Source organism: Erithacus rubecula (assembly GCF_903797595.1).
Source record: "Erithacus rubecula genome assembly, chromosome: 4".
Taxonomy (NCBI): domain Eukaryota; kingdom Metazoa; phylum Chordata; class Aves; order Passeriformes; family Muscicapidae; genus Erithacus; species Erithacus rubecula.
The window spans coordinates 23,016,449-23,042,090 of NC_136686.1; the positions used below are offsets into that span (position 1 = coordinate 23,016,449).

The window sequence follows — 25,642 nt, forward strand, 5'->3', positions numbered from 1 at the left end:
ACAAGTGGTCCTTGAAACTGAGAACAAATGAAAAAATCCATTGTTAAGTATGTAATTTAAGATTCTATTTTTAAAAGAAGTGTATTTATTTATTCAATATTGTATTTGATCTAACTTAACTGGACAATAAAATAAATTGAATATCAACAATTGAATGATAAATTTTTTTCCATAATCTAGCATTATAATTCTCCCATATGTTTCACCACCTGAATCTTCTTAAAGCAATCTAAGTAATGGTAACTGATTTGTGTTGAGCACTGACTGAAAACATACAACATATTACATTAATTTTTTAAAACACTAAATATGAGAATTATTTCTAGCTTTAAGGCAGAATTTGACTTTCAGATACAAGTGACATATCAGCAACTGTAGATCATGTACTTTCCATCTGCCATTGGCAGTTCAAGTCCTCATACTTCATTCTATCACAGAAAGAACAAAAAGCAAAAAAAGGAAGAGAGCAAAAGAGCAAAAAAAGGAGAAAATGAAAATATAACCTATCTTGTAGTAAATCATTATTCTTCAACTAAAAAAAAATTAGGGTGAGAGAAATCACTGCCATATTTACTCCCTGCTTTTTGGGTCTCAGAATCCTTTCCCTACAAGGCAATACCCCTTTGGTCAGCTGGGGTCAGCTCTCCTGGCTGTGTCTCCTCCCAGTCTACAGGCATCCCCAATCTCCAGGACAGCATGGCAGCACGGAAAAAAGGCCTTGACTTTGTGTAAATCTTACTCAAATAACAAAAACTTCCACTATCCACCCCATGTTCAGCACAAATCCAAAACACAGCCCTGCACAAGCCACTGTGAAGACAATTAACTCTACCCCAGCCAAAACCATCACACACATTTTCTCATGAGCATGTGGATTGAATGAATTTCCAGAACATTTTTAACTCAGTCTTTTTTCCTTTAATCCACAAAGTGGGAATCTCAACTACACTCTCTCAACTGACAAATGTTAGTGTTTTCTCAACTGGGTTGATGGCAAGATAGTAAAATAGACACAAATATGGGAATAACCTCTCTTTTGGGGAAAATACATAAACCCAGCCCTGAAAATATTGATCCAAATTGCTATAAATTGAAAGCTACGCAGAAGAAAACAAATTTCGTGACAAAGCTATATACAAAAGGTATAGCAATTCACACATTACAAACATAGCAGCTTAGTGAATCGGCCAAAAATTATTTTACCAAGATTTTTACATCCAAACCACTTTTGGACCTTTGGTAAGTTTTATTCTTTGTGGAGAATGACAAATAATAGCCATGCAAGTATAGTATATGTACTTTGTTTGATGTGCCAAACCTATCCAAGAGCACACAAAACATGCTCCCAGAACAGCAGTTCTTGAGGTATCAAATATATCACAGCATCATTTGAGTCCTCCCAAGTGAGTGCAATTTTAGTAGTCACAATTGCAGGAAGTATTAGATTCATGTTCAGGAAGTATTAGATTCATGGTCAGATGGTGCTACAGCCTATTAGTTTGAATTCAAGATGTCACACAGCTAACAGAATTTAAGTTTAGAAATACAGACCATTTGTTTTCAAGCTACCAGATCCCTTTCACTCTCAGCATAGAATACATATTTTCAGGATGAATATATTACTGGACTATTGAGATAAATAAAAGCAATAACAAAATTAATATGGAAGCAAAAAAAATTTATTGAAAGTAATTTAATAAAATGTCCACAGCTAACTTAAATATATGCAGGGGTTATGTATTTTGCTGTATTTTCTGAAGAAGAAATTCTACTTGTAAATTTAGATTTGGCTGTCCTTTCTTGGTCTTCTTACTCAGTATTTTATAAGCTTCCATTTTCTTTTTCTTGTACAAACGTTGAGCTTCTTCTCTTTGTTGTTTTCTTTTTTCCGCTTCCTGAAATTAAATAAATATGTAAGATTGTGAAACAATTACAAACATTGTGTCTGCAAAGCTATCTATAAGCAATAAAGTTCATTTTTGTATAGGTACTGGCAATTGGGCATTGTACTGCCAATAGAAATTTCTCTAAAGCTGAATCAGGAGATTCCTTCATATACTGCAATCAAAGCAAATTAAACAGCCTCAAGCTCCAAGAGAAGAGCCAAGCTTTCTTCAGCAGAACATCCTACAACAAGGTTTGCTGCTGCAATGTATGCTACTTCCTGTCTGTGAAATGTGATCCTTGACTCTCTCCTTAAATGACAAACTGGCAAAAAATTTCCCACTTCCTCCTCTTGAGTGGAAAGAAAAAGATGATGCAGCAGCTTCCATGTGAATATCTTGCCAATCCAGATGTGCTAGGATACTGGACACCTCTGCATGGGACAGGCTGAGAGGATATGGGATGTATCTGTACCATGAGTTGGGCAGGTTTGTGATACTAGGACAGCATTATCTAGGGAAAATTAATCCAGACCAAACTACTAGTGACTTGTCCTCTCTCAAGCAATGCAGACTCCTGTCTTTACTTTTAAGAGAGATGGAACAAAACCCTAATCAAAAAACCATAAAGCCTAATCAAACTTTCACCTGTAAAACCTTCCATGAAGTACACATGCAACCAAACTACTAATGGAGTGTTAACTATACATGGATGGACTATCAACACTATATAGATAATCACCACTATGTTCAGATTTTATCCAACATCTCACACCCTCTTCTCTTAGTGTTGTAATTTTACTCAGTAATTTGGACAAACATCCACAAGCCAGATAATCATCTTACTTCACTTATATCATGTCCTACCAAAATATGCAAGACATCACAAATCAGACTAAAAGACTGCTTCAGTTCATTTGGATAATTTTTTTCTCATAAAGTTTATTCTTTGAAAGCAGTGCCATGCTGATCACGTAGGCAAGCATTTCAGCAGAATGCCTGAACAGATGATAATTTATGGATCATATTTTTGTTTTCCACAGCATAGATGCCTTCAGTGATGTACAAAAATTAGTGAGAATATATAAAATTTGCAGGACATAACTTAAGGAAAGATTTCTGAACAAAAATCTAAGAGGCCTCAGGAAAAAAAGCCAAATGGAAAAATATGCACAGATAACCTCTCTCCATTCACAATCCTTGACTTATTTCACCATAATGACTAATACAATTTATTCCCTCTTTTTAAGAAAAACAGAGAAGCATCAGCTGTAACTTCCCTGCAATTCATTTCCTATCTAATAATTTTTCTGCTGTTCAGCATATTCTTGTGAACAACATCCAGTTAATCTACCAACTAAATGCTTACTTTTAAGCAAGAATATTCATCTTGGACAGTTGCTACTTATTCATGCTTTTCCTGATATTTACTAAATTCTAGCTTTTTTTTAGGCTAAAAAAGGTCTTTGAGGAGGCCAAAATTGTGTCTTTAGGCTTATTTCTCTTCCCAAGATAAATAACAGCAAATTCAGTGTTTGCTAATACACATGACACTGATGTACATCCTTTACTTTTTCATCATGCTCCACTTAAGTCCTCCACCTAAATGATTACTGTTATTGCAACATTTTGCTCCCGTTTTGCCTAATTATCTCTAACAAAACTAAAAATGCCAACACCTGCACTCAGGGAACTCCCATGTGCTGCTCAAAGCAAACTCCCTGCAGTCTTGCTGGGGTTTTGCTTGTCCCCATCTTCTCTACACAAGCTAGTCATAACATTAATTTCTTCTGACACAATCTGTAGCTAATATGCAAAAAAGCAGCCATCAGCTGAATAACCATGTAACTCAACCAGAATCACAAATCAGCTTGCATAAAACTAAATATAGCTGAACTGAAAAAACAGTATGTTTTATAAAGCTATATATTTAATATTTATACAGTAGCTACTGAAATTCAGTATGTCACCAGGAAGTTACACAACCTACAATGTTACACTGTGTGCCCTTTTACAGTGCAACAGTGTCCTGGGAGAGAAAAAAAATTAGTTAAATAAGAACATCTCAAATTAATAATTCAAGTGAGCTTTTTGACAAAGATGGTATAACAATATATCCTGTAAAAATAATTCCAATTAAATTTGAATGAAGGGAATAACCAAAAATTTTGACTGTGGATACAATTAAACATTAAATTGTTTCACTGTTGGTCAAAGTACATAAAAAAGTAAAATGAAGACTGCATTACAATAATGCCACAAGGAACAGGATGGGTATTTCATTTTTCATCAGAAGATGATGGTATTGTTATTATTTCCCTTTCTACAAAATTTAAGTGAATATAATTCAGTGGGGTATGCAGATGAAGCTTTAAACTTTTCTTGATTTTCTAGCTGACATAATAAAATCCTGCTATCGGCAACTGCAGGATAAAAATAGTAAGAACAAAGAGAATGATCCTTTGAATACCATTGCCTGAATACCACTGTCAAGTTGAAAAGACTGAAAGAATTCCAATACCTGCTATGGTCTTCCCTGGGTTCAGATGAAAGACTGAGAGGCAGAAATGGTAATAATCTAGATTCTGTTTAAAATCAAGAAACAAGTCTGCTTAAGATTTACCTCTTTCTTTCTAGCATGCTCAGCCTTTATTTTCTCATACTCTTCTTTAGCCTTCTGATTGGAAGTTTTATTTTTAAACTTCTTTTGAGTCACAACTGACCTGGAAGGAAAAGTACACATTCTTGAGATACTGATTATCATCAGGCAGACATAACCATAAATACCACAGCCACTGCAGAATCACACCACAGTCTTCCACTGCTTTTTGCATATTCAGGGAAGTTAACTACAAATATAGGTTTCAGAACATTCATCTTTCTACACTGAGTGGGATGTTTGCATCACTCTTACATGATACCCAACACCATTCCAAGCCATGAATGAGCAGTCATCAAGAAAACACAACAAATTAAACTTCTTCAATGCCAAATGCACAAAGACCAGAGTGGACACATCTTTAAGTAATGCATATACCTTATCAGCTGTATCTTCACATGGATGACATTTCCTGAAGCTTAAAGACTGCCTAAAAGAGTTTTCCCCATCATTCAAGTTCCTCAGAGCTAGAAAACCTGAACACACTAGCTTAGAGCTGCATTCTCTCTTTCTAGTTCCAACAAACAGAAGCAACAGCAGAGAGATCAGAACATTCATGTTGAAATACCACCCTCTTATGGAAAAAAACTGAACATTTTTGCTTCATTCTCATCTCCATCTGGTGGCAATCCTGTGCAATGATGCCTCATTGTCTCAAGTACAAATCTAGTTACACTGCCATTTATTTTTCTAACAACCAGGAAAAAATATTTAAGACATAATAGCATTTTGAGTAAAGCAAATCACCACACTGAAGTCCACATGAACTGTCAAGATCCAAAAGATCTCTTTAGTGATGGAAATAATTACTTTTAAAAGACATACTTTGAAAACTTACCCTGCTGCTTTATTAAGCTTTTCTTCTGATGACACTGAGTCCTCTGGAGCCCTGCGCCGCTTCTTAAGCTTTTCTTCCTCTGCAAGGTAAAGATGCTTCAAGTGCTCTGGATAGGTATCAGTAAACTGATCATCCTGCTGTGAATGCACCTGTTTTCTCTTTTTCAATAATTTCCTGTACTGTCGTTCAATCTTTTGTTTCCTCCGAAATGCAAATCCTCGTCCTGAAACCACAAGAAAAAGGGAGTTAAATACACCTGCACTAAAACAGTACCAAACCATTCAATTGTTGTCAGGACCCTTCCAATCTGTTTTCTTTCCAAATTGAAAAAAGGCACGATGTGTGGCAATTTTAATAAGGACCAGTCATAAGTTCAAGGGGAAAAACACTATTATCAGGTTGTTCCCTACTGCAGCATTGCAGCTTGCACAGATTTACTGAAAATTACTGCCTAGACCCCTGGGAGAGCATTGCAAACATCCCTACTTAGTGCCAACTCTCCACTACACACCTTTGGCAATGTTTCCAAATCCAGTGAAAAGACGTACCAGCACTTCACTTCAATCCTAATTTTGACAACTTCTAAAGCAATATCAAAACAGGTTCCAAAATAAGCTCCTAAAAGCAGTCTCAAGAAAACACTGGTAATAAACTGGCAGCAGCAGCAGCAGAAGCATGCAGCAGCTGTGACACACAAGGAAAAAAGTCACTCAATCATCAGATCATTCCACATAAATAATCCACTACATCTTTTCACTTAAATAATGTTTTATTGCTACTACTTATTTCTATACATGCCCAGGAAGAGTTTTTCCACACCTACATCATACAATCATTTCTGCTTAAAGGAAAGCTCAGACATAGGCTGACCATTAAAGAAAACTTATGAAAGTTTAAGTTAAACATGCTTTTTACCTACTACTTTATTTTTCTATTGGATTAGTCTTAAAACCTACTAATTTTCATAATGTTCACTTACAGCACAGTTTCTAAATGGAAGTCAAATTAGTTCCAACTTTTCCTTTTTTTTCTCCAAAGCAGCCACTTCAGCGAAGTGCTGCTGAAGCCCATGCTCTTTTTCCTGTTCATGTTTACATCTGCGTAACTGCCCATCAATAATCTGACTCTTTTCTCTGACATGCTTCCTTTTTTAATTACACCTTTCTACGGAGAAAACTCAAAGGCAGTCCTTAAGGCGAAAACCATTCCCACCTGGCCCAGGGGCTGCAATCCTGGGCCCCGGAAGCTCGAGCTCACACAGGCCGCCCCAGCCAGCCCTGAGCCCACGGCCACGAACGCCCGGGGCCGAGGGGGGGCTGCGGGCTCCGCCAGCCGAATCCCCCGCCAGGCCCGGCAGGGCTGGCAGCAGTCAGGATGCTCGGGCCGAGCCAGCTCGAGCTAAGACAAGGAGTCCGGCCTCCTTCGACGCTCCCTCAACCCCACCGAAGGCGGCCCCGACTCACCCTCCTGGATGCTGCCGACAACGCTGCGCAGCAGGTCGGGCCTCCACCGCCGCTTTCGGCCGGACCCACGGGCCGCCGCCGGCCCGGCCCCGTCGCCCCGCACCGCCGCCATCGCCATCACGCTCCCGGCGCCGCGCACAAAGATAACGTCACCGAGCCGCGCCGCGGCGCCCACGGGCCGCGCGCGGGAACATGTCGCGACCGTCGCGCGCGCTCCCGGCCCAGCTCCCCCCGGCGGCGGCGGCGCGGGCGCTGCGGCGCGCGGCGCGGTTCGTGGGGCTCGCGCTGCCGCTGTGCCGCGCGCACACCGTGGAGTTCTTCACGCGCGGGCTCTGGGAGCGGCTCGTGGCGCCGCGCCCCGACGCCGTGCTCGAGGCGCTGCGCGCGGCCGGGCCGCTGGCGCGCCCCCTGGCGGCGGGCTCGGGCGCGGCGGCCGCTCCGTGCGGTGAGTGGGGCGGGGGCGCGGGACAAGGGACACGGCCCGGCTCACGGGGATAGCGGGACAACGGGACACGGCCCGGCTCACGGGGATAGCGGGACAACGGGACACGGCCCGGCTCACGGGGATAGCGGGACAAGGGACACGGCCCGGCTCACGGGGATAGCGGGACAGGGGACACGGCCCGCCTCACGGGGATAGCGGGACAAGGGACACGGCCCGGCTCACGGGGATAGCGGGACAGGGGACACGGCCCGGCTCACGGGGATAGCGGGACAAGGGACACGGCCCGGCTCACGGGGATAGCGGGACAAGGGACACGGCCCGCCTCACGGGGATAGCGGGACAGGGGACACGGCCCGCCTCACGGGGTGCGCGGCCGGCCGGAATTCCACAGTCGGGGCTCGCTTGTGGCGCTTGTGACCGTGGTCTCATGTCGTCAGTTTCATCCAATGAAACTACAAACTGTCAGTTTCCTTCTCTCTGACTGACTCCTGAAGAACACGATTAAAATGAAAAAAAAAAAAAAAAAACCAAGTCAAACAAAACATACCAAAAACCTCTACGAGTGGAAAGATATAATAGTTAAAGTGCTCCCAGTGTCGAAAATGGAGATAGGGAGGACAGCTGGGAAAGGCTTAAACTCCGCTTTCCTGTGTATCTGTAATAGTGTGTGTCTGGCACAGGACAGCAGCTGTTTTACTTCTGACGAGATCTGTTTAAGAGCACTTCATATTTTTAGTAATTCTCGCGTAACTGAAGAGGAAGCCAGCTAGGCTGCTGTGTTGCTGAATGTGCTGCACTAGAGGGAAATGCACCAGTAATGCTCCTTCAGGCAGGGCACGTAAATGAAGATAAAGCATCTGAAAGCTGTGGTATTTGGGGGGACTGAGCCCAAGCAAAGAGATCGTTTTCAAATCCAAGGTGAAATCTCTGACAAAGCACTTAGCTGAGAAAAGCCAGTGTCGTGCCAAAGCATATGGAGTGTAGATAGCTGTCACACTGTGTTAACTCTGAAATCCTACGTGAAATGGCATGTGAGGCAGGGAGGCGTGTGGAGGGAAAGAGAAGGCTCCACAGAAAGCAGCATGTGCTGCTTGGCATAGAAGACAAGCTAAGATAATGATTTGGACTCAGAAAGAGATTGAAGAGCTGTGAATTGCTACATCACTAGCAACATTTCTCTGTTGGATCTAAAGACCTCTCAAAATATTAACTGTAAGACTCATTTTTAAAAGGTTCAGTTCTTTGGGAAAAATCCCACGGAGTTTAGTTGTGCATGGAAAAGACACTGGGTTATGAATTACCTTCAAGAGCCAGATGGAAACAAGACAGTGGTCTGGTCAGCAAGCAAAAGTGTTGGGAAGCAGCAAGGACAGGTTTAATGTTCTTGACAGGGAATGTGAGAGTCAGAACTGATTCTGAGCTACAGGACATAAACTGGATGTAAATACAGGTTGGAACAGAACTAATTTTTGAATGAAACCATAAAGAAAACAGTAAAGGAAAATTACTCTGATCTAACCTGTTTCTATAGAAAAGTTCATGGAGTGATTTGAACACCAAAGTGGTGGCCTGTAGAGTAGAATGAGAATCAGAAAGGCAGAGTATTGTTTTGTAGATTTCAAAATTGGAAAATAATTTAATAATCTGCATTCAAAATGCACGTTACAGAATCTGCTGCAGAAATTACTGGAACAAAAAGACAATTTGTGTCTAAAAGTAAAGTTATTTGAAGAGTGTGGTATTTTCATGCTGTGGCTAAAATATGACATTTCTTCTTTGGTTTCTGTAGGGATTGTTTCTGCTAATTAAAAGGGAAGAATTGCCCCTTTTTTCTGATTTTAAAATTATATTCTATTTAACAATGCACTGTAGTGGAGTGGGCATATGCTTGCTGATTTGTTGGTTCATGCCTTACTCATTTGATTGCATTCTGTCTGTCCTTCCAGCCATATGATGAAAATACTTTGTAGTAGAATATGAGTTTTTCAATGAAGATACCTGTAAACATCTACCTACATTTTCAAATTAATGCACTGCTAGCTTGTATTAAAATTAGGAGAGATGGAAATGTAGTATCATAGTTTACTTGAGTGCAAAAGTATTAGGGAATCAGAAACTGACCATTAGAGATCTTGAAACCCAACATAAACAGAAATTACTCTTCCTTGTTGGAACTCATTTAATTATAATGACCATGTGAAGGATGCAACCTTTCAGAAACTGGTTCAAATACATCAAAAAGCTGACACTTGCCATATTGCATTTTGTTTATCATGTCACTGCTGTAAATTGGACACAGGCACAGACAAATCTGTGTTTAAGTATTTCAGTGTTTTACTGTAAATTACTGTTTGTACTGTGATTCCAACTTTGAGGCGTATGTTTCTTTCCTCTGAAGATTTGTTTGCAAATGTGTAGCCTGACTGATTAAAAGACATGCTAGATTTCCTCTTGTGAGCATCCAGAGTAGAAACATGTCAAAGACCTTAACATTTTTAATAGTAATAAATAACGCAAAATTCATCAACTGCTTGAAGTTTCAGATGCCTTAATGCATCTGGTTCCATGATTTTTAGTTGTCAAGCTGGGACAACAATTTAAGTTTGGTGGGAACATTATAATGAGTGATACACTTGCAATCTTGTATGAGATCCTGCTAGTTCTATCATGTTCTTCCACTAGATAACCAAGTTAAGGATTGTTATAGAACATGAGTATTGCTGCATTGGATTTCAGTAAAGTGAGATTTGTAAGAACAGTAATCATATTTTATGTCAGCTGCTGAAAAAGTGAAATAGATGAAGCACATCTATTTTCTTATCTTTCTGTAATAAATCTTGGAGAAGAGACATTGCAAAGGCAATTTGCCTTTTCTCCTTAAAAGCTGCCGTCTTTTCTTCTGGTCTCTAATACCCTGTTACAATCTTACCCTTCATGAAGACTACACTAGCTAAAATTTGTTCAGACAAGGAAGTTGTTAATGGAGACATGTGGCTTTCTTTTCAGATGTTTTAGCAGAGAGAAGTAGAATAAGAAGTGCTGTGCAGACAACGGAACCATGTTAATTCTGGTCATAGTTTAGACAATATTTATGCTTTCTCAGATACAAAATTTGTTTGTTGTGCTTGTGCCTTTATAGCATCATATCATAAAATTTAAAGTGGTTTGCGACTGTTTTCGGTGGATTATGATATGTGCATGATCTTTAATTGTGGTCATGCAAGGAAATTAAGAGCATTAGATCTGAGATCAATCAAAGCAGCTGTATCCATTGTCACACCACATTCAGGAAAGCTACTGCACTAGGTATGTACCTCCTGAAAATCTACCTATGACACAAAAGACAAACCAGGAGACTTTTTCCAAATCTTTGCAACAGTTTGATTGCTGGAATGGTTTCTCTTTATATATTGAAAAGAGTTAAATATATAAAAATTATTAGCAAAACCCTATAAAATTCACTAATAGTTTTAGGTAAAATAGAGAGGAATTAGACAATACAAAACAATCTCAGAATGAATAAATTATTCATACTAATGTGTTTTACTTAAAATAAAATTTACATTTTTGAAACTCACTAGTAAGTAATACCAAAATGAAGTACTTAATCATTAATCTAACAAAATACACATTGGAATCTTAAGTTTGGCCCACACCTGATTGGAAATAAAAATTGATTTAATTCTTCCAGTATTCATTAGTAACAAAACTGGAAAGTACGTTAATTGAGTGATTTTGAATCCAAACATTTCATATACTGAACAGCTGCATTCCTTAAAAAAAAAAAATCTAGCAGCATATATTGGCAGACAGGGCTGACTAGAACATTTATAATGAACAAGTTTGTAAACAGAAGAGAAGTGATAATGTTAACTGAATTAGCTTGTCAATTATACTAAAATATGTCTGCTGGAGCAACAGATTTTGTCACATTTACACTGGTTCGGCTAAGAGCAAAATTTGACCTTGGTTTTGAAGGGGGAATACAGCTGAAGGAAAAGAATGAGTTTTCCCACTTAGGGAAGCAAGATAGATGGCTAAATTGTGTCTGATACTAAGTATTTATTGCCTGTAGTTCTCTGTCAGCAGTGTTAGAGTTATTAAGCACTGTTTATAAAAATATTTTTCTTTTATGTGCAGATGATGACATCTTTTCCAGTGCGTTTTGTGAAAATTCTGAGAAGCTTATCAATGTACATTTGTTTGCCCTGGCTGCTAAGTATTATTCTTTGTCCAACCTTGGAGTGTGTACCCCATTAGAAGATGTGCTTGAAGCACTGAAGGGAGACAGTGAAGGAGCAACAGGTATATTTATATTTGTATTTTAATGTTTACTTACTGTAAGGACTATAAGAATATTTGGGTTTTGGAGGGTAGTGTTTTGTTTGAGGGTCTTTCCCTACATGATTTTCACTTCCATTTTCATTTGTTGCTGGATAGTTTCTTTATTGTCTTTACTAAATGGATTATCTTGCTGAGATTTGAGCATTTGGTATCTATAGACCCTTCTTGGGATTCTGTATTAAAGGGGATGGGACAGAGAAGTGGGCACATCACTATTTGAGATAACTTACTTATTAATTCTCTTTGTTTGTCTTGTCACTGAGTGGCAAGAATCATAGCTGATACTCATGCTTTTCTTAGAAGTATCACTCTAAAATATGGTAATTATTTGATGTCTTAGAAAAAAAAAGATTTTATTAATTCTGTATTTTTGGGAATAATTCCAATTATATATGATAAAACAAGAGTAATTTCATTCTCTGTAGTTAAATTGAATTAAAATGCTCTTAGATTGGCATTAAGTTGGACACTGTGAGTCTTACCCCGACTGTAATTTTTAAATCAGATGATAAACTGGCATTTATCCTTACTTGGACTCCCATCATTTTCACTGCAAATGTGCTATTCATGGAGTCCTCAGGATCTCGGGATTTGTCACTATCTTTGAGATTTCTCATTAGGTTTTAAGAGACAGACTGAGCAGCTCTCTGCCTTTGCCTTCTAGTGCCTTTTATCTCTGGGATGCATTAAAACTCCTGATGGTTCTTATCCTAAGTGACAGCACCATTATACAAATGTTGTGCATCTCTCCCATTTTGTGCAGTGATCTCTTTCAAATTTTTTCATTTTTTAAGGTTGGCTTCCTAGGTTTTCAGAAGTGTAAGTATGCCATTGCTGAGATACTCTTAATGATTTGTAGTACATTCCTCATACTTCCTGGCTTCTTTCTTTATGCTCTTAGTTCATCAGAAGCCCTTTTTTCTTCCTTGATAACTGTATGCTGCTTTTCTTTCCCACTAGCTTTTTAGCTATTTTCATTTTTACTATATCTCATTCCCTGTGTTCCTCTTACCTTTCTGTAATTCTCTAGTTATAACTTCTTATACTTGAGTTCATACCTGGATTAACTTTCTTACCTTTGTTCCTCTTACCTTTCTGTAATTCTCTAGTTATAACTTCTTATACTTGAGTTCATACCTGGATTAACTTTCTTAGCCAAAACTTTGAAGATTTTTTAAGCTTATTGTCCTGCAGAATGGAGCATCAACAATAAGGCAATTGCTGAATATTTTCTTCTCTGTGTGGCAGGAGTGGTGCTTGGTTGGGTTACTCGGGCCTGGGTTTGTATTTTTGCAATACTTCTGAGTGGTACTTCTTGGGAAAAATAAAATGTGTTGCAAATGTGTACTATAGAATTATAATTCAAAACTTTTGTGCTGAATTGGCAGTAAATATCAGTTAAATTAACTTAATTGAGGTTCCTGGCAATCATTTGGCAGAGGCAAAATACCAACTTATGGATTCATAATGTGCAAGTTGCCAAAGGAAAGTCATGATCTTTTAACTTTGAGTTTTTTAGATATTTTGAACTTATTTCTGTATTTTAGAAGATACCTTTGTTCCCTGACATGCTAAAGCTTGCAAGTTGAAAAAAATGTAAGTCTGAGAAAACTGGCAACTTCATGATGGTGTTGCTTATATTCTGAAAACCATGCATCAAGATAATTCTGTTTATGTTTCAGATGTTTTTAATATGTTTTCTTCTTCTAAGATAAACAAATTTTTGAGCTTATTCCCACAGTTTGCATACTTATATAATTCTCTAGCTTCTTTGCAGTCTTAATGTAGATATATTGCTATCCTTCCTGGGAATAATTGGGAAGCACAAACATTTTAAGCATGTTGTGGACACAACTACACAGAATGGAGTTCTGAGTCTGAAGGGTGTTTTGCTTTGCTTTGTAACCACCTGGAAGTGAGGGCTGGATTGAAAGTACTCCACCTTTGCAGCGTGTTTATGGCTGGGGTAATAATCATGCCATGCAGTGGCTGCTAATGAATCCATCTTTAAATTCCCTGTGCTGGAATATCACTTTGCCTCAGAAGGGATTTTTGAGTATATGGTTAGTCCAGTTCCTCACTCTGGTCCATGGAGTTTAATCTCCGTAGTAAACATCTCTGTAGATGGTGTTGTATGGTATGGACTATGGATTTTTACTTTTTTGATCTGGTATATATAACCCCTGCACCCTGCCATAGGAGATCTTTAAAAGTCTGTGCTAGCCCTATACAGAAACAGTCTCTCCTCAATTTGCTCAGCTTCACAACTAATGATGTGTCTGTAAAGCAGTTCTTTAAATGGAATACAGGTACTCATGCTAGGGATTCCCAATGCAAATGAGCAGCATTTCCTTACCAACTAAATCTGGTAACATTAAGCTTTCTGTTACTCTGTCATATCCAAGCTACTTCTGTAAAGTATTTGAAGCCACACTTTATCTTTTTTTCATCACAAAGGGAGCTGGTTCTCTAAATTTCTGATGATTTCTCGAAATTTGTATTTGTTCTGCCTGCATCAGTTCTACACATAATAAAGAAATGTACTTGTATTTGTTCCAAGAAAGTAATTTTGCGACAGCAGAAAAAATTTACACAGTTTGAGTCAAACTAGTATTTTTTTAAATTCAAATTTTCAGTGGTCCGAGTAGTATAAAACAGTCCCCAGATACATTTGCTTGCATTTGTTTTTAATATCTGTTTGTTTTTAATGATAATGTAGAAAAGAAACTTATCTGAATTTTGCATAAAAAGCAGAAAAATAAAACTTATTTTAAAAACAGTAATTTTCTCCAAAAAGTACCGTTTTCCCTGAGCTGAAACATAAGCAGTGTTTTATCCTGCAGAAAGCAGGGAAAGAAGTAAAAAAAATGCTTAAGAAACTTTTGTAGCTAAGGTGATTTAAAAAACTGTATATGTAGATATAAACAAATAATACTTTATCTATCTGGAACCTCAGCTTTGGTAAGTTAGGTAATTGTTCTGGATTTCTACCATGTTTGAAATAAGTATTTATTTTGTAAGTGCTTACAAGTACTTATTTTGTAATAAGTACTCTCCGGTATAGTACTTTACCTAGCATTACCCCATTATAACTTTTGAGTTCATAGTAGAGCAAAGAGTAAAGGTGCAGTATGTGGTCATTGTACAAAGTGACAGTGCTGCTTTGGAGAAAAAACAACTTTTATTTCTGTCAAGAAGTTAAATGTCTGTTTCTTCTCATTCCAATTCTGCTTCTTTTTCTGATGAACCTATCCAGACACAAAAATGTTCAAACATAAACAAAAAGAGATACCTTTTTTCTTTTCAGTTTTTTCCTGTCTGTTTTTCTTTAACCTGATATGCTTACAAACTGAGAGCTTTTTAGGATGTTGTACAGCTCTTTACAGTTTTAAAGTTAAGGAGATTCTTCAGTTAGATGACAAATACTTGTTTCTGCTATTTGTATTGTTTAAGTCTTTTAGTCTATTTTTCCTTTTGTCAGTTCATAGAGTCTATATTAGATTTTAAGTATTGTCATAACAATTTATTATAAAAACCCCAGATGTTTAAGAAATAGACAAATCCCTTGGAGTTTAGGAAAAATAGAGAAAATACTGGGTTTCTTGTGAGCTCAGTTCAATTCCCCACTTTCTTTTAAAGAAGTAGCACACTTGGCTCTGCTCCCAGCATGATCTGATCAAGAAATGAACACGGTTTTTGCCTAATGATCAGTTTCTGGACAGATTAATACAAATTGTGCATAAAGCAGAAAATGAGAAAGTATATTAATCTGCCTAGTCATGGAGAAAAGTCTGTTTTCTAGGAGCATGTACATCAGTAATGATCCAGTTTCTTCTACCATCACTCAGACTTACCATAAATTTAACTAGATCCAAGTGCACTGGACCTCTAAAAGAAGCATGTGGGTTTCTGCCAAGGGAATGACTTCTGAGCTCCTGCTTTGGCTGGGTGGCACAGAGGTTGGCAAGTGAGTGCTTGGTGTTCTCCACAAGCACTTAACCCATGATGGAGGTTGACTCCATCTCATTAACACATTCTCCAGCACCACTGAAAAGAGTGATTTCCTGCCACTAAGGTGTAATAGTTCTATAAAAAAATCCATAGGGTTAATTAAGAAAAGGAAAGTTTGTCTTCCTCTGTATTTTCCCAGTATTGCTCAAAACTTAGCAGAGATATCTCCCTCTTGATATTGTCAGCAAATCTTCAGTGTTAACAAGCTGTACAATGTGATTGTTTACCATCTCTGCCCTTATATGTCATTTATGGAAAGGTATATGTGATAAATTAAACAAAAATAAATATTTTTCAATTAAAAGGAAGAAATAGTACAGATTTATAGGTGTAGTTATTGTCTGATATCTGGTCAGGTATTAAATGTGCTACATCTTAAAAAAAACCTGAGTTTTATAGTGTGTTGAATGTTGCTAATTCATCCATAATTCAGAAGTTTACTCTTGTTATATTTTAGTGAGTTTTTAATTAAAAATTGCTATCCTGAAAATACATAAACAGTGAAGTATATATTAGGGTTTTTTTTTTCCTGATTGGTCACAGATCTTTATTATTCCAGGTTGTGTTAATATGTATTTATTTTCCTAATCTGATACAGGTATCAAACCAGATGAATTTATGAATAATAAGAAATCACATGAAGTGCAGGTGATGTCAGAGCTGGTAGACAGCATAGCAAATTATTGTGGGATAAAGCAGGTAAGAAAGCATTTCTTACTGTGTGTTACCAGGTACCTTCCAAATTATTCTCCTTGTCATGTTCAAGTACATTTACTTTGGTATTCTGTCACTGCTGTTCTTACTTTTCTGGTACATAATTGGAGCTAAAGAAGAGCTGTTGGGCCGAACTAAAGGACAATTTTGTTTACAAGTGTATTGTTCCAAAGGAGCTGCCTTTCAGTGACTCATAATCTCTTATGAGTAATTTCAAAAAGTTATGATCATCCTTTCTGTGTTGTGTGTTAAAAACTGTTCTGCTTTTTGAAGTGGTCCTGCCTTGTTTGTCAGTATTGCATTGCTGGCAGTTTTGCACATGTGTCAGTAGGAGAGCTGGCTTGTGTCATGCATGTAAGGGTGTCACATAGAGACCAAGGCAGAATATATTGAAAAATTCTGAAAGCCCCTCTTATTCTGACACAAGATTTAAATTATTTCCTATTGTTTAATACTGTTCACCTTTATTTAACAATGGATAAAGATGTGTAAATTAGAAATTTAGATATGATGGTTTTAGTTTGAAAAGAGACCAAATTAAGCTGAGTGTAACAGTATGTATGAAATACATTTGGTAGAATATGTATGAGGCCTGGACACCCAACACCATTATCACCTAGCAATTACTGCACAAGTTGGCTATCAGATGGTAGGTTTGTCTTTGAGTGGTGAAGAATTGCAGAATTCCTTTCTCAAATTTGATTGTAACTTAAACCTTTTTTTTATATGCATGTAGTTATGATTGCACACTGTGCTAGATGGCTGTTTCAGTAAACCTTGTAGAGGTTTATTTATGGATCTGCTGACAAAACACAAGCATCCCATTAATACTTGATATTTTTGAGTAGTATGTTTCACATTCTGTTAGACATAATGCGCCAATACAATTTCCTCAGTTTACATACAAATCCTTTTTAATAAGCTTTTACAGTGTTAAACCTTGTGTTGGATTCCATACCTTAGGCCTATGTTGTGGTAAGGCTAAAGTATCTGGGTGAGCTGAGTTAATTTACTCATTTTAATATCTCTAATGCTGATAAATGGCAAATGTAACTTCAGCCTTGCTTTAAACTAGTGGTGACATGGGGCTCTCAACACACATTTGATTCCTTTCTACATCTGAGCTGCACTTGCTTTCCATACAAGGGGCTGTAACTGTAAATGGAGTCTTATTTCATCCAGGTCAATATTCCCACAAAGATTTGTGAAGAACAAACTATATTTGTTTAAAACCAAAGTTTAATAAGGTACCTGCCCAGATTTTATGGTGAGGTATTTTCTCTGAGTATTCTTTTTTGTAAGTAAATATGTATAAATATAGTTTAAAATTAATGCACCTGCAGCATCCCAAGTTGCTGTTGCTCCCACCACAGGGAAAGCCCCAAGACTTGGATTCAACTCTGAGTTGCTGAAGCTGAACTTTGATTGGGAGGTTGTTTGGCTCAGACTGAATTTAATTTAGATAAGTAAATGATGCCGTGCTTGCTAGATTTGGGTCAGGCCTATGGCATCCTTGGAAACAGAGATGAAAATTCTCCATCTGACCATCTGTTTTGTGAGGAACAGCTGACAAAGTTTCAGGCAATGTTCTTACAGCTGGGATTGTCAAGTAAATAGAGAGCTTTCATTAAGGCTGAGTGTTACTAGGTTTCAGACACAATCAGTTTGTGAGCATCTGCAATCGCTTACAGCAGTGGAAGGCGGTCTCTCCAGCCAGCCACATTGACAAGCATAGGTGCCCTCCACAGCCCTAAAGTGGGTGTGCTCTGTAGAGGACAGAAACACACTAGCTCCACTTTTGTGAAAGTCTTTTATTCTATCATGAGTATATTTTTTGCCTTGATTACCTTTTGTTTCAGGTAAGTATTAGTTGTTTAAGTATCAAAGACTTTCACATACTGAAAAAGCGTTAGGAGAGTACAGTTTGTGTACAGTGCAATAGCAATTGGTCTCTGCATTTGCTGGAAAGTGGTGTTTCATATAGTTTTCATTTAGATTTAAATAGTTCCTATGAGATTCAGGAATAAAAGGAAATCAAAAGCCCTAGTCAGAAAGTAAAAAAATGTAGAGCCATCTTAATAACTTAACCAAAGTTTCAATGTAGCTGGTTACTAATAAAATCACAAACCAGTCCTTACTAAGTATCTGTCAATATGCTGCAATTGCATCCAGTGATTATATGTATCAGGTACCTTGGAGTATCTCTATACATGGGACTATTTTCTGTTTGCTTTTTTAAAAAATTAGAACATTTAATGAAAAATATTATTGCGGTGTATCGCTGAATATGAAATGCTGCCTGCTCTATATTAACCTTTTTTGCATTTTAGTCATGCACTATAACAGTATTTATTTGTGCAAAGTTACAAATCCCTATTATATGAAAAGAGCTTTCCTGTTACTTTGGAAAATAAAAAAAAAAAGCTCCCTTCTCAGTCTTTAAAAAACAACTCCTTTTGTTTTTGCTTTCTTTCAGCTTAGAAAAAAACTAGCCATTACAACTTTTTAGGAGTTTTTCCTTATTGATTTTTCCCTGTGCTTCTTGCAAAGTAAAATATATGTAGCATTTAATTAAAAAATCTAGAGCCATGAAAACACAACACGTTTTACAACAGCACATGTCCTTAGGGTGTTTCTTTCAGATATTACAGATCACTGACAGGTTGAAAAATTTCACCTCCATTTTACCTCCATACCCACATCATATAATGGAGTGGTAGAGGATATTGATCTCTGTTGGTATTTTATAATGTACAATAGTAAATAGTAAAATAAGAATAAAAGCAAAAGTTTTATTACCACTATAATCACTTCTAGGTTAATGATTTGAATTTAAACATTAGAGCAAAATAACTGAAGGGCTTTTTCTTTCAGTAGTTTGCTGACCCTATTAAGCACTGTTCCTATCATATAAATGGAACTTGTTTTTTAAAGAACTTCTTGATTGAGCTCTGAAAAGAAGTGTTGATTCCTCTTTGCTTAAGTGCACATTTGTTTTATTTAATGTGATGGTCAAAGTTTTCCTTGGAAAATGCAGCGTGTGCAACAAGACTTGGAATGTGTAAGGATGATATAATTCTGCATTCAGCATCCATTACATTTGGTGCTGGGAAATGTTGGAATGTTTGATTGTGCCAGAAACTGTGTTTAAACATGGGACCCAACTCACTGTGGACAAGGCCTTTGGAGTTTATTATATCATGGAAATTTCATTTTAAATGTTCATGCTTGACAGATATCCTATGGATTGCTTATAACCTTTCTCTATGTAATCAATGGAAGGTAAAACAGGGAATAATTTAATGCAGTTTATTTGCTTAGTGTAAGATGATTCTTGCTGTTTTTATTTAGCTTTTCCTTCTGCTTTTAAACTGTTTTCCCAGTGCCAATTTAACAATGTATTACTATTTTCTTTTTACTTAAGAAACTTTCCCGAAGCTGCAGCTGGCCTCTACAGCCACTAGGGGTCACACTTAGGAATAATTCACTACCCCTCTCTTGGATCCAAATGCTGCTTTTCCTGAAAAAATTCAGGACTTGAAGGAGTGGAGGTGTGCATATTCTACATAATTTTAAAAAGAGTGGGTAAAATTATTCCTTCAGCACTCCTCTTTCCTTTCCAATGAGAGAATTACAGAATAGGTCAGGTTGGAAGGGATCACATCTGGTCCAACCCTGCTGCTCAAACAGGTTCATCCCAAAGCACATTGCACCAGGGTTGCATCCAGATTATTCCTTAATATCTCCAGTAAGGGAGACTCCACACCTTCTCTGGGCAGTCTGTTCCAGTCCACAGTAACCTCCACAGTAAAGAAGTTCTTCCTCATATTTAGGTGGAACTTCCTGTCCATCAGTTTCTGCCAATTGCCTCTTGTCCTATTGCTGGACAGCACTGAGAAGAGCCTGGAAACATCCTCTTAACACCTTCCCTTCATATACTTATACTCTCAGTTGTCTGTTTTCTGGAGCACATCAGTTAAGACTTAATTCTGTGTTTTAAAGTCAGAAGGTAGACCAACAAAGCAAAAGAACTAAGTACATTTAAAAGTGTGATACTAATAAGGTAACTATTCAATCCATGCTTAAATTTTTAGGGAATTATTTAGCACTTGCAGTGTGGCTTATTGCTCATTAATATAGCAATTTTGTTTTTTCTACATTATCTAGGTCATTGATATAGGTTCTGGGAAAGGCTACCTGAGTTCATTTTTGTCCATGCAGTATAACTTAAAAGTTTATGGCATTGACTCCTCAAGCTCCAACACAAATGGTGCTCATGAAAGAAATAGAAAATTGAAGAAACACTGGAGAGCGTATCAGAGTCGAGGAAAAGAAAACCTCAAAAGCCAGCATTTGGAGAAGGCAAATGACAGGCCAGTGGAAAGTGAAATTAATTGTAAAACAATCAATAAAGAACTCTTACATAATGCCAACAGTCTTCCAAATCAGGACCAAGTCATTATCCAAGATCTAGTTCCTTCTTGTGGTTTCACAGAAACGGCTACACTCGAAACCAACACAGAAGCTGAAGCTGATTTAATGACTGGGACACAATCTCATGAGACCAAACTTTCTGACGAGGTTCTTGCTATTCTAAATGTTCTTCCTGCTGATGCTGTAGAAGATTTTTCTTCATCTCATAATTGTGTGGAACTCTGTGAAGAGGAAAAAGTGCAAAGAAAAATGACATCTCTCCAGACTAAAGCAAGAAAGTCAAGTGAATCTAACCTGTATTTTCCATTGACATCTTGCATCACTGCAGAAACAGAACTCAGTGACATCATAACAGATCTGGAGGTTATTTTACTCTAAATATTTACTGTATTTAGATTGTCCATTGTCTTTATATTGTCATTTTAATATGTACATGTTTTCTGAGTGTATGTAGAGTGCTGTCTCTGGTGTAAATGAATATTCTGGCTCAATAATGGATTTACCCAGGTAGCAGAAGCATGCCTACCAGATAAAGATCGTTTTCCTATTTTGATATATGTGTTCGGATTATTTTGAATCAGTCTTTAGAATTTATGAGACAGATAATAATCAGCTGTCAAAGTTAACAGCATATTCAGTTATTTTACAATTTCATTATACATAAAATCTAATTATTATGGATTTATTGCTATTTACCAGGTAGATGCATATATTAAGCACAGGAGTTTCAATTTTCCTAAAAGTTCTTATTTTTTCAAGTTACGTATTTTTGTACTTATCATCATACTGGGAAGACATAGGAGAAATTACTATGTATGGTACTCAAGATGAAGAGTTTGTAAAGAATTATTTTATTTTGACTTTACAGAAATACTTCAAGTTCATTTAGTAATTTACTAGCTGGCAGGGTTTGTGTCTACACAAACAAGCCCAAGTTCATCTGCCCAAACACACTGGCACAAGTCTAGAAACTCTGAGGTTGTATGTTTAGTTTTTATGCCTGAACTAACATACATTGATTGAGTAGATGCATTCAGTCTTTTATGGAATGATAAAAACTTGTGTTCAGTAGTAACCAAACTCTTTTATTCCGGGGTGTAATAATCTGTGATTCAAGACCCCAGGTTCATGCTGATGGCCCTATAAATTGGGCTAAAAATGCAGCTGAGTATCTGAGAGCATGTGGAGCAAGTTCATGTCTGTCTGCAAAAGGCACACTGAGCAGCAGGGTTAGTTGATGAAACATATGCCTGTTCATTTGCACAGCTGGATTTTGTATCGTCTTAGTGTGTGATTTGTACGATGTTTAAGGTGGAAGAAATCCTACGTCACTGCCTTTCTTGATATAAAAAAATACTGTCAGGGAACGTGAAAGAGGAAAGCAGAAGATCAACTGTTTCAGCTATGAATGCACTATGTAATACAGGTAGGTGAGATAATCAGATAAAATCAGCATGATTGGAGTAAGGTATCTCCAGTTTGGTGACCCTGGCCTAATTTGTTGTTGATAAATTATAGAAGTGGAGGCTCTGAGGATACTTTATAGCACCTTCCAGTACCTAAATGGGACCTTACAAGAAGGCTGGAGAGATAATTTTTGAAAGGACATATAATGATAGAACAAGGGGGAATGGCCTTAAGATGAAGGACGGTCGATTTAGATTAGGTAGATATCAAAAGGAAATTTTTTATTGTAAGGGTGATGAGGCACTGAAACAAATTGCCCGAAGAAGTTGGATGTCACTGGAAGTGTTGAAGGCCAGGTTGGATTAGGCTTTGAGCAAGCTAATCTAGTGGGGCAGGGGGCTTGGAACTAGGTGATATCTAAGGTCCTTTCCTATCCTAATGACTTTTTGATTCCATGATTAAAGGATATGTCTGGAATTCAAAAGAACACTTTGCCATGTGGATCTCAACTAATGGTGTCAGAAGAAAATACTTTGTTATGAATGGTGAGATGAGAGAGAGTTTTCATGGAGAAATGGAGGGAAAAGGGAAGTTGCAGAAAAAAGAAAAGTAGGAAATAGAATGGACAGAAGAGCAGAGCATGTGAAGCTGAAGTTCTTACTTTGTGCTGTGAAAGTGAACATTCATTTGTTTTTGAATAGTAGTGGGCATACTGCAAAACTGATACCTGTATTTAGGAAGTTGGTTTGGTTTCAGCAACTAGCAGAATTGCCTTAGATTGGTCCAGCCAGGTTTACAGCAAGGAATATGTACGAAGAAAAGTAGCTGTGGTACTAATAACAAGAACAGGAAGCCTAGGAAGGACAGGAGAAAATGGCCTGTGCCCAGTAAATATGTAGATAGTCCCTTCTATGCAGCTGTTAGCTCATAGTCTTGAACTTCTGCTGCACCATGGCCAGTTTTCACCATATTTTCCTAGCACTGAATAGCTTTGATTAGTATTGAAAAAATCTAGAACCGAACAGCAGGGGTCCTCAAAGAGTTGGATATTTCTACAGCTCACTATTTGCACCATGTTTGGGTTTTGGAGTTTGTTTTTATTTGTGCTCTTTCAGTTGATGAAGGAGATTATTTATTGTTGCCTTTTTTTTTCTTTTTCTTGTTAGGACTGTATGATGGTGGGTCTGCATACATGTGGAGATCTTGCTGCAAATACACTACGAATTTTTACTGCCAAGCCTGAAATCAAAGCCGTTTGCAGTGTGGGCTGCTGCTACCATCTGTTGTCAGAAGAGTTTGAAAATCAAGAAGGTAATTCTTCTGAGCTTAACTTGTGGCTGCCAGTTTGCAGGTTGAGAGTATTAATATCTTTTAATTAATAATATCCTTGTGCTTGTTCCTTTTCAGTGGCTTATTTAGTACTGGTTTTATCTACTTTATAAGATGCTTTAAACCCAGATGCTTTGTTGCTTTTCTGTTACGCCAACATTCCTGATGTTTTTACTGAGATTAGGGACATAAGTGCATAATATTTTTACATGGTTATGATTACAGCTGGTTTTATTTCATTAATTCACTTAAAAATGTATAGTCTCTTTTATTCCAGTATGTCTCCATCTTTTTCAGATATTTTGTACCAGATTTTGTCCTTGCCTGTCTGCATTCAGCATCCAGTTATGTCAGGTTGTACATATACAACGATGAGCAGAATAAAGTTTTCTAATGTAAGATAATACTCAAGAAAACAGTCATATGGATGCTGTGCTGGTCTTTGCCTGTTCAGCCCATCATGAAACAGTACATATATAGGTGTTTTTCTTGGGGAGATAACCTGAAAATTATTTGTGGATTCAGAATATAGGCAAATTTTCCTAGAAATGTGGGGGAGGTGTCATTTTTGAGAGAAAGCTGTTATTTTTACTTGAAATTCTGTATAATGTAAAAGATTTAAGGAGCTGGCTTTCCTGAGACATGTGGTGTGTAGCTGAGCTGTCTGAATTACCATCTACAGACATCCTAGGACCTGATCATCATATCAATAAATCTGAGAAAGGGGTGACTTGGCAAAGTTTACCTCAGCTTTTTCATGAAACTTTACAGACACAAAGGCTCCTTAACAGAACTCATTATATATCTATAGCTCCTTATATAGATTGTATAGCTCCTATAGCTCCTTAGGGAGATACTGCAGAGCTCCACACTGACCATGACACATGCTAGCTCTTGCTTGCTTTAGTAATCTTTTCATGGTATTTTTAATTTGCTCTGCAACTATTTTAAGGGTTTTTTCAGTGTATTAGTCTTAGTAATTTCAAAGTACTTCAGCTCACTCCAAAATCAAAGGAAAGGAAAATACAATTGGAATTTCTGTGCTACGGAAATGCAATTAGAGAAAAAAACATACAATTACTTTTATATGAGAGTTTTAAGAAATTAAGAACTTTTCAGGTACTTGTCATTAAGTCTGAGTGTCTGAAACATTTGGTTGTTTCTTATTATTGAAAAGAGGACACAGCTTCCTGTGCTAGCCGTATAGGATTAATTTTTGCAGACCAGTGCATAAACCCAGGCACTACCAAAGGATCAGGCATGATAACCTTTTCAAAGTTGAAGCAAACAGATATATGTGCAGGGTTAGAAGAGATACTTCAATTTCATAGCTTTGTGGAAATGAAGTCAAATTGCATGTTGGAATTTCTAGCTGTTTGATTTTTCTCTTCTGGAAGGACAAAATTATACTCAGTGGAGAACATTTGGACAGAACAAAAGGAAATTACAGTATTCTTTCTCTTTCTTTTTTTTTTTTAAGAATACATGTATAGTCCTAGTAATGCTCCAAATAATTTTTTTTTTCACTATTACTATGAGAGTGCATATTCTAAAATGTATAATGCTGTTGTATTCCCTTACTAAGTCACATGCCACATGGTTTGTTCTTAAATGTGCATTTCAGGGCTAAGAGAACAAGGACTGACAGAGTTAAGATGTTTTTCAAAGGGAAAATGGGAAAGAATTAGGCCTGTATCTTGTGTCTGCATTTCCTATGCATGGGCTTCAAAGCATTCTAGAGGACGCTAGAGGATTCTGTAACTAATCACATGGTATTGATCCAACAATCCACTTGTACAAGCCATAAACAAACTCCTCTTGCAGCTGTTGGAAGCAAATAGATTTTAATACTGCTTCCAGAATGGACCAAATCATAGCATTTAAGTGGCAAGTAACTTGTGGAGGTCATCTGAACTAGATTATGGCACAAGCCAGGGCCAATTTAGCTCATTTAATTCAGGGCTTGTACATTCATGTTTTGAATATCTCCAAGGGCAGTTATTCAGTAGCCCATTTCAATTTTTGCCCTCACCATGAAGTTATTTTCTTCATATCTATTCAGAATTTGCAGCTATTGTGCATTATCTATTGGCTTTTTCATTTTGCACTGCCAAG

At 37.5% G+C, this 25,642-nt stretch overlaps 2 protein-coding genes across 7 annotated transcripts in view; one reads left to right on the plus strand and one right to left on the minus strand.

Moving 5' to 3' along the window:
• Positions 1 to 1,661: 1,661 nt before the first annotated feature.
• CCDC59 (coiled-coil domain containing 59) lies at positions 1,662 to 6,978 on the minus strand. Its single transcript, XM_079303870.1, has 4 exons — positions 6,844 to 6,978; positions 5,381 to 5,603; positions 4,507 to 4,606; positions 1,662 to 1,895 (listed from the first exon to the last, which is right to left on the minus strand). Exons 1-4 carry the CDS (start codon positions 6,959 to 6,961, stop codon positions 1,734 to 1,736), a joined length of 603 nt encoding a protein of 200 aa, XP_079159996.1. The 5' UTR covers positions 6,962 to 6,978; the 3' UTR covers positions 1,662 to 1,733.
• A 55-nt stretch (positions 6,979 to 7,033) lies between these two features.
• The window catches only part of METTL25 (methyltransferase like 25), a 44,811-nt gene continuing 26,202 nt past the window's right edge, over positions 7,034 to 25,642 (plus strand). For all 6 annotated transcript variants that reach the window (XM_079303864.1, XM_079303865.1, XM_079303867.1 and 3 more), the window contains exons 1-5: positions 7,034 to 7,288; positions 11,429 to 11,593; positions 16,242 to 16,342; positions 20,525 to 21,154; positions 23,365 to 23,509. In XM_079303864.1, the coding sequence (XP_079159990.1) occupies positions 7,036 to 7,288; positions 11,429 to 11,593; positions 16,242 to 16,342; positions 20,525 to 21,154; positions 23,365 to 23,509 (1,294 nt within the window). In that variant the 5' untranslated portion in view covers positions 7,034 to 7,035. The remainder of the gene's footprint in view (positions 7,289 to 11,428; positions 11,594 to 16,241; positions 16,343 to 20,524; positions 21,155 to 23,364; positions 23,510 to 25,642) is intronic.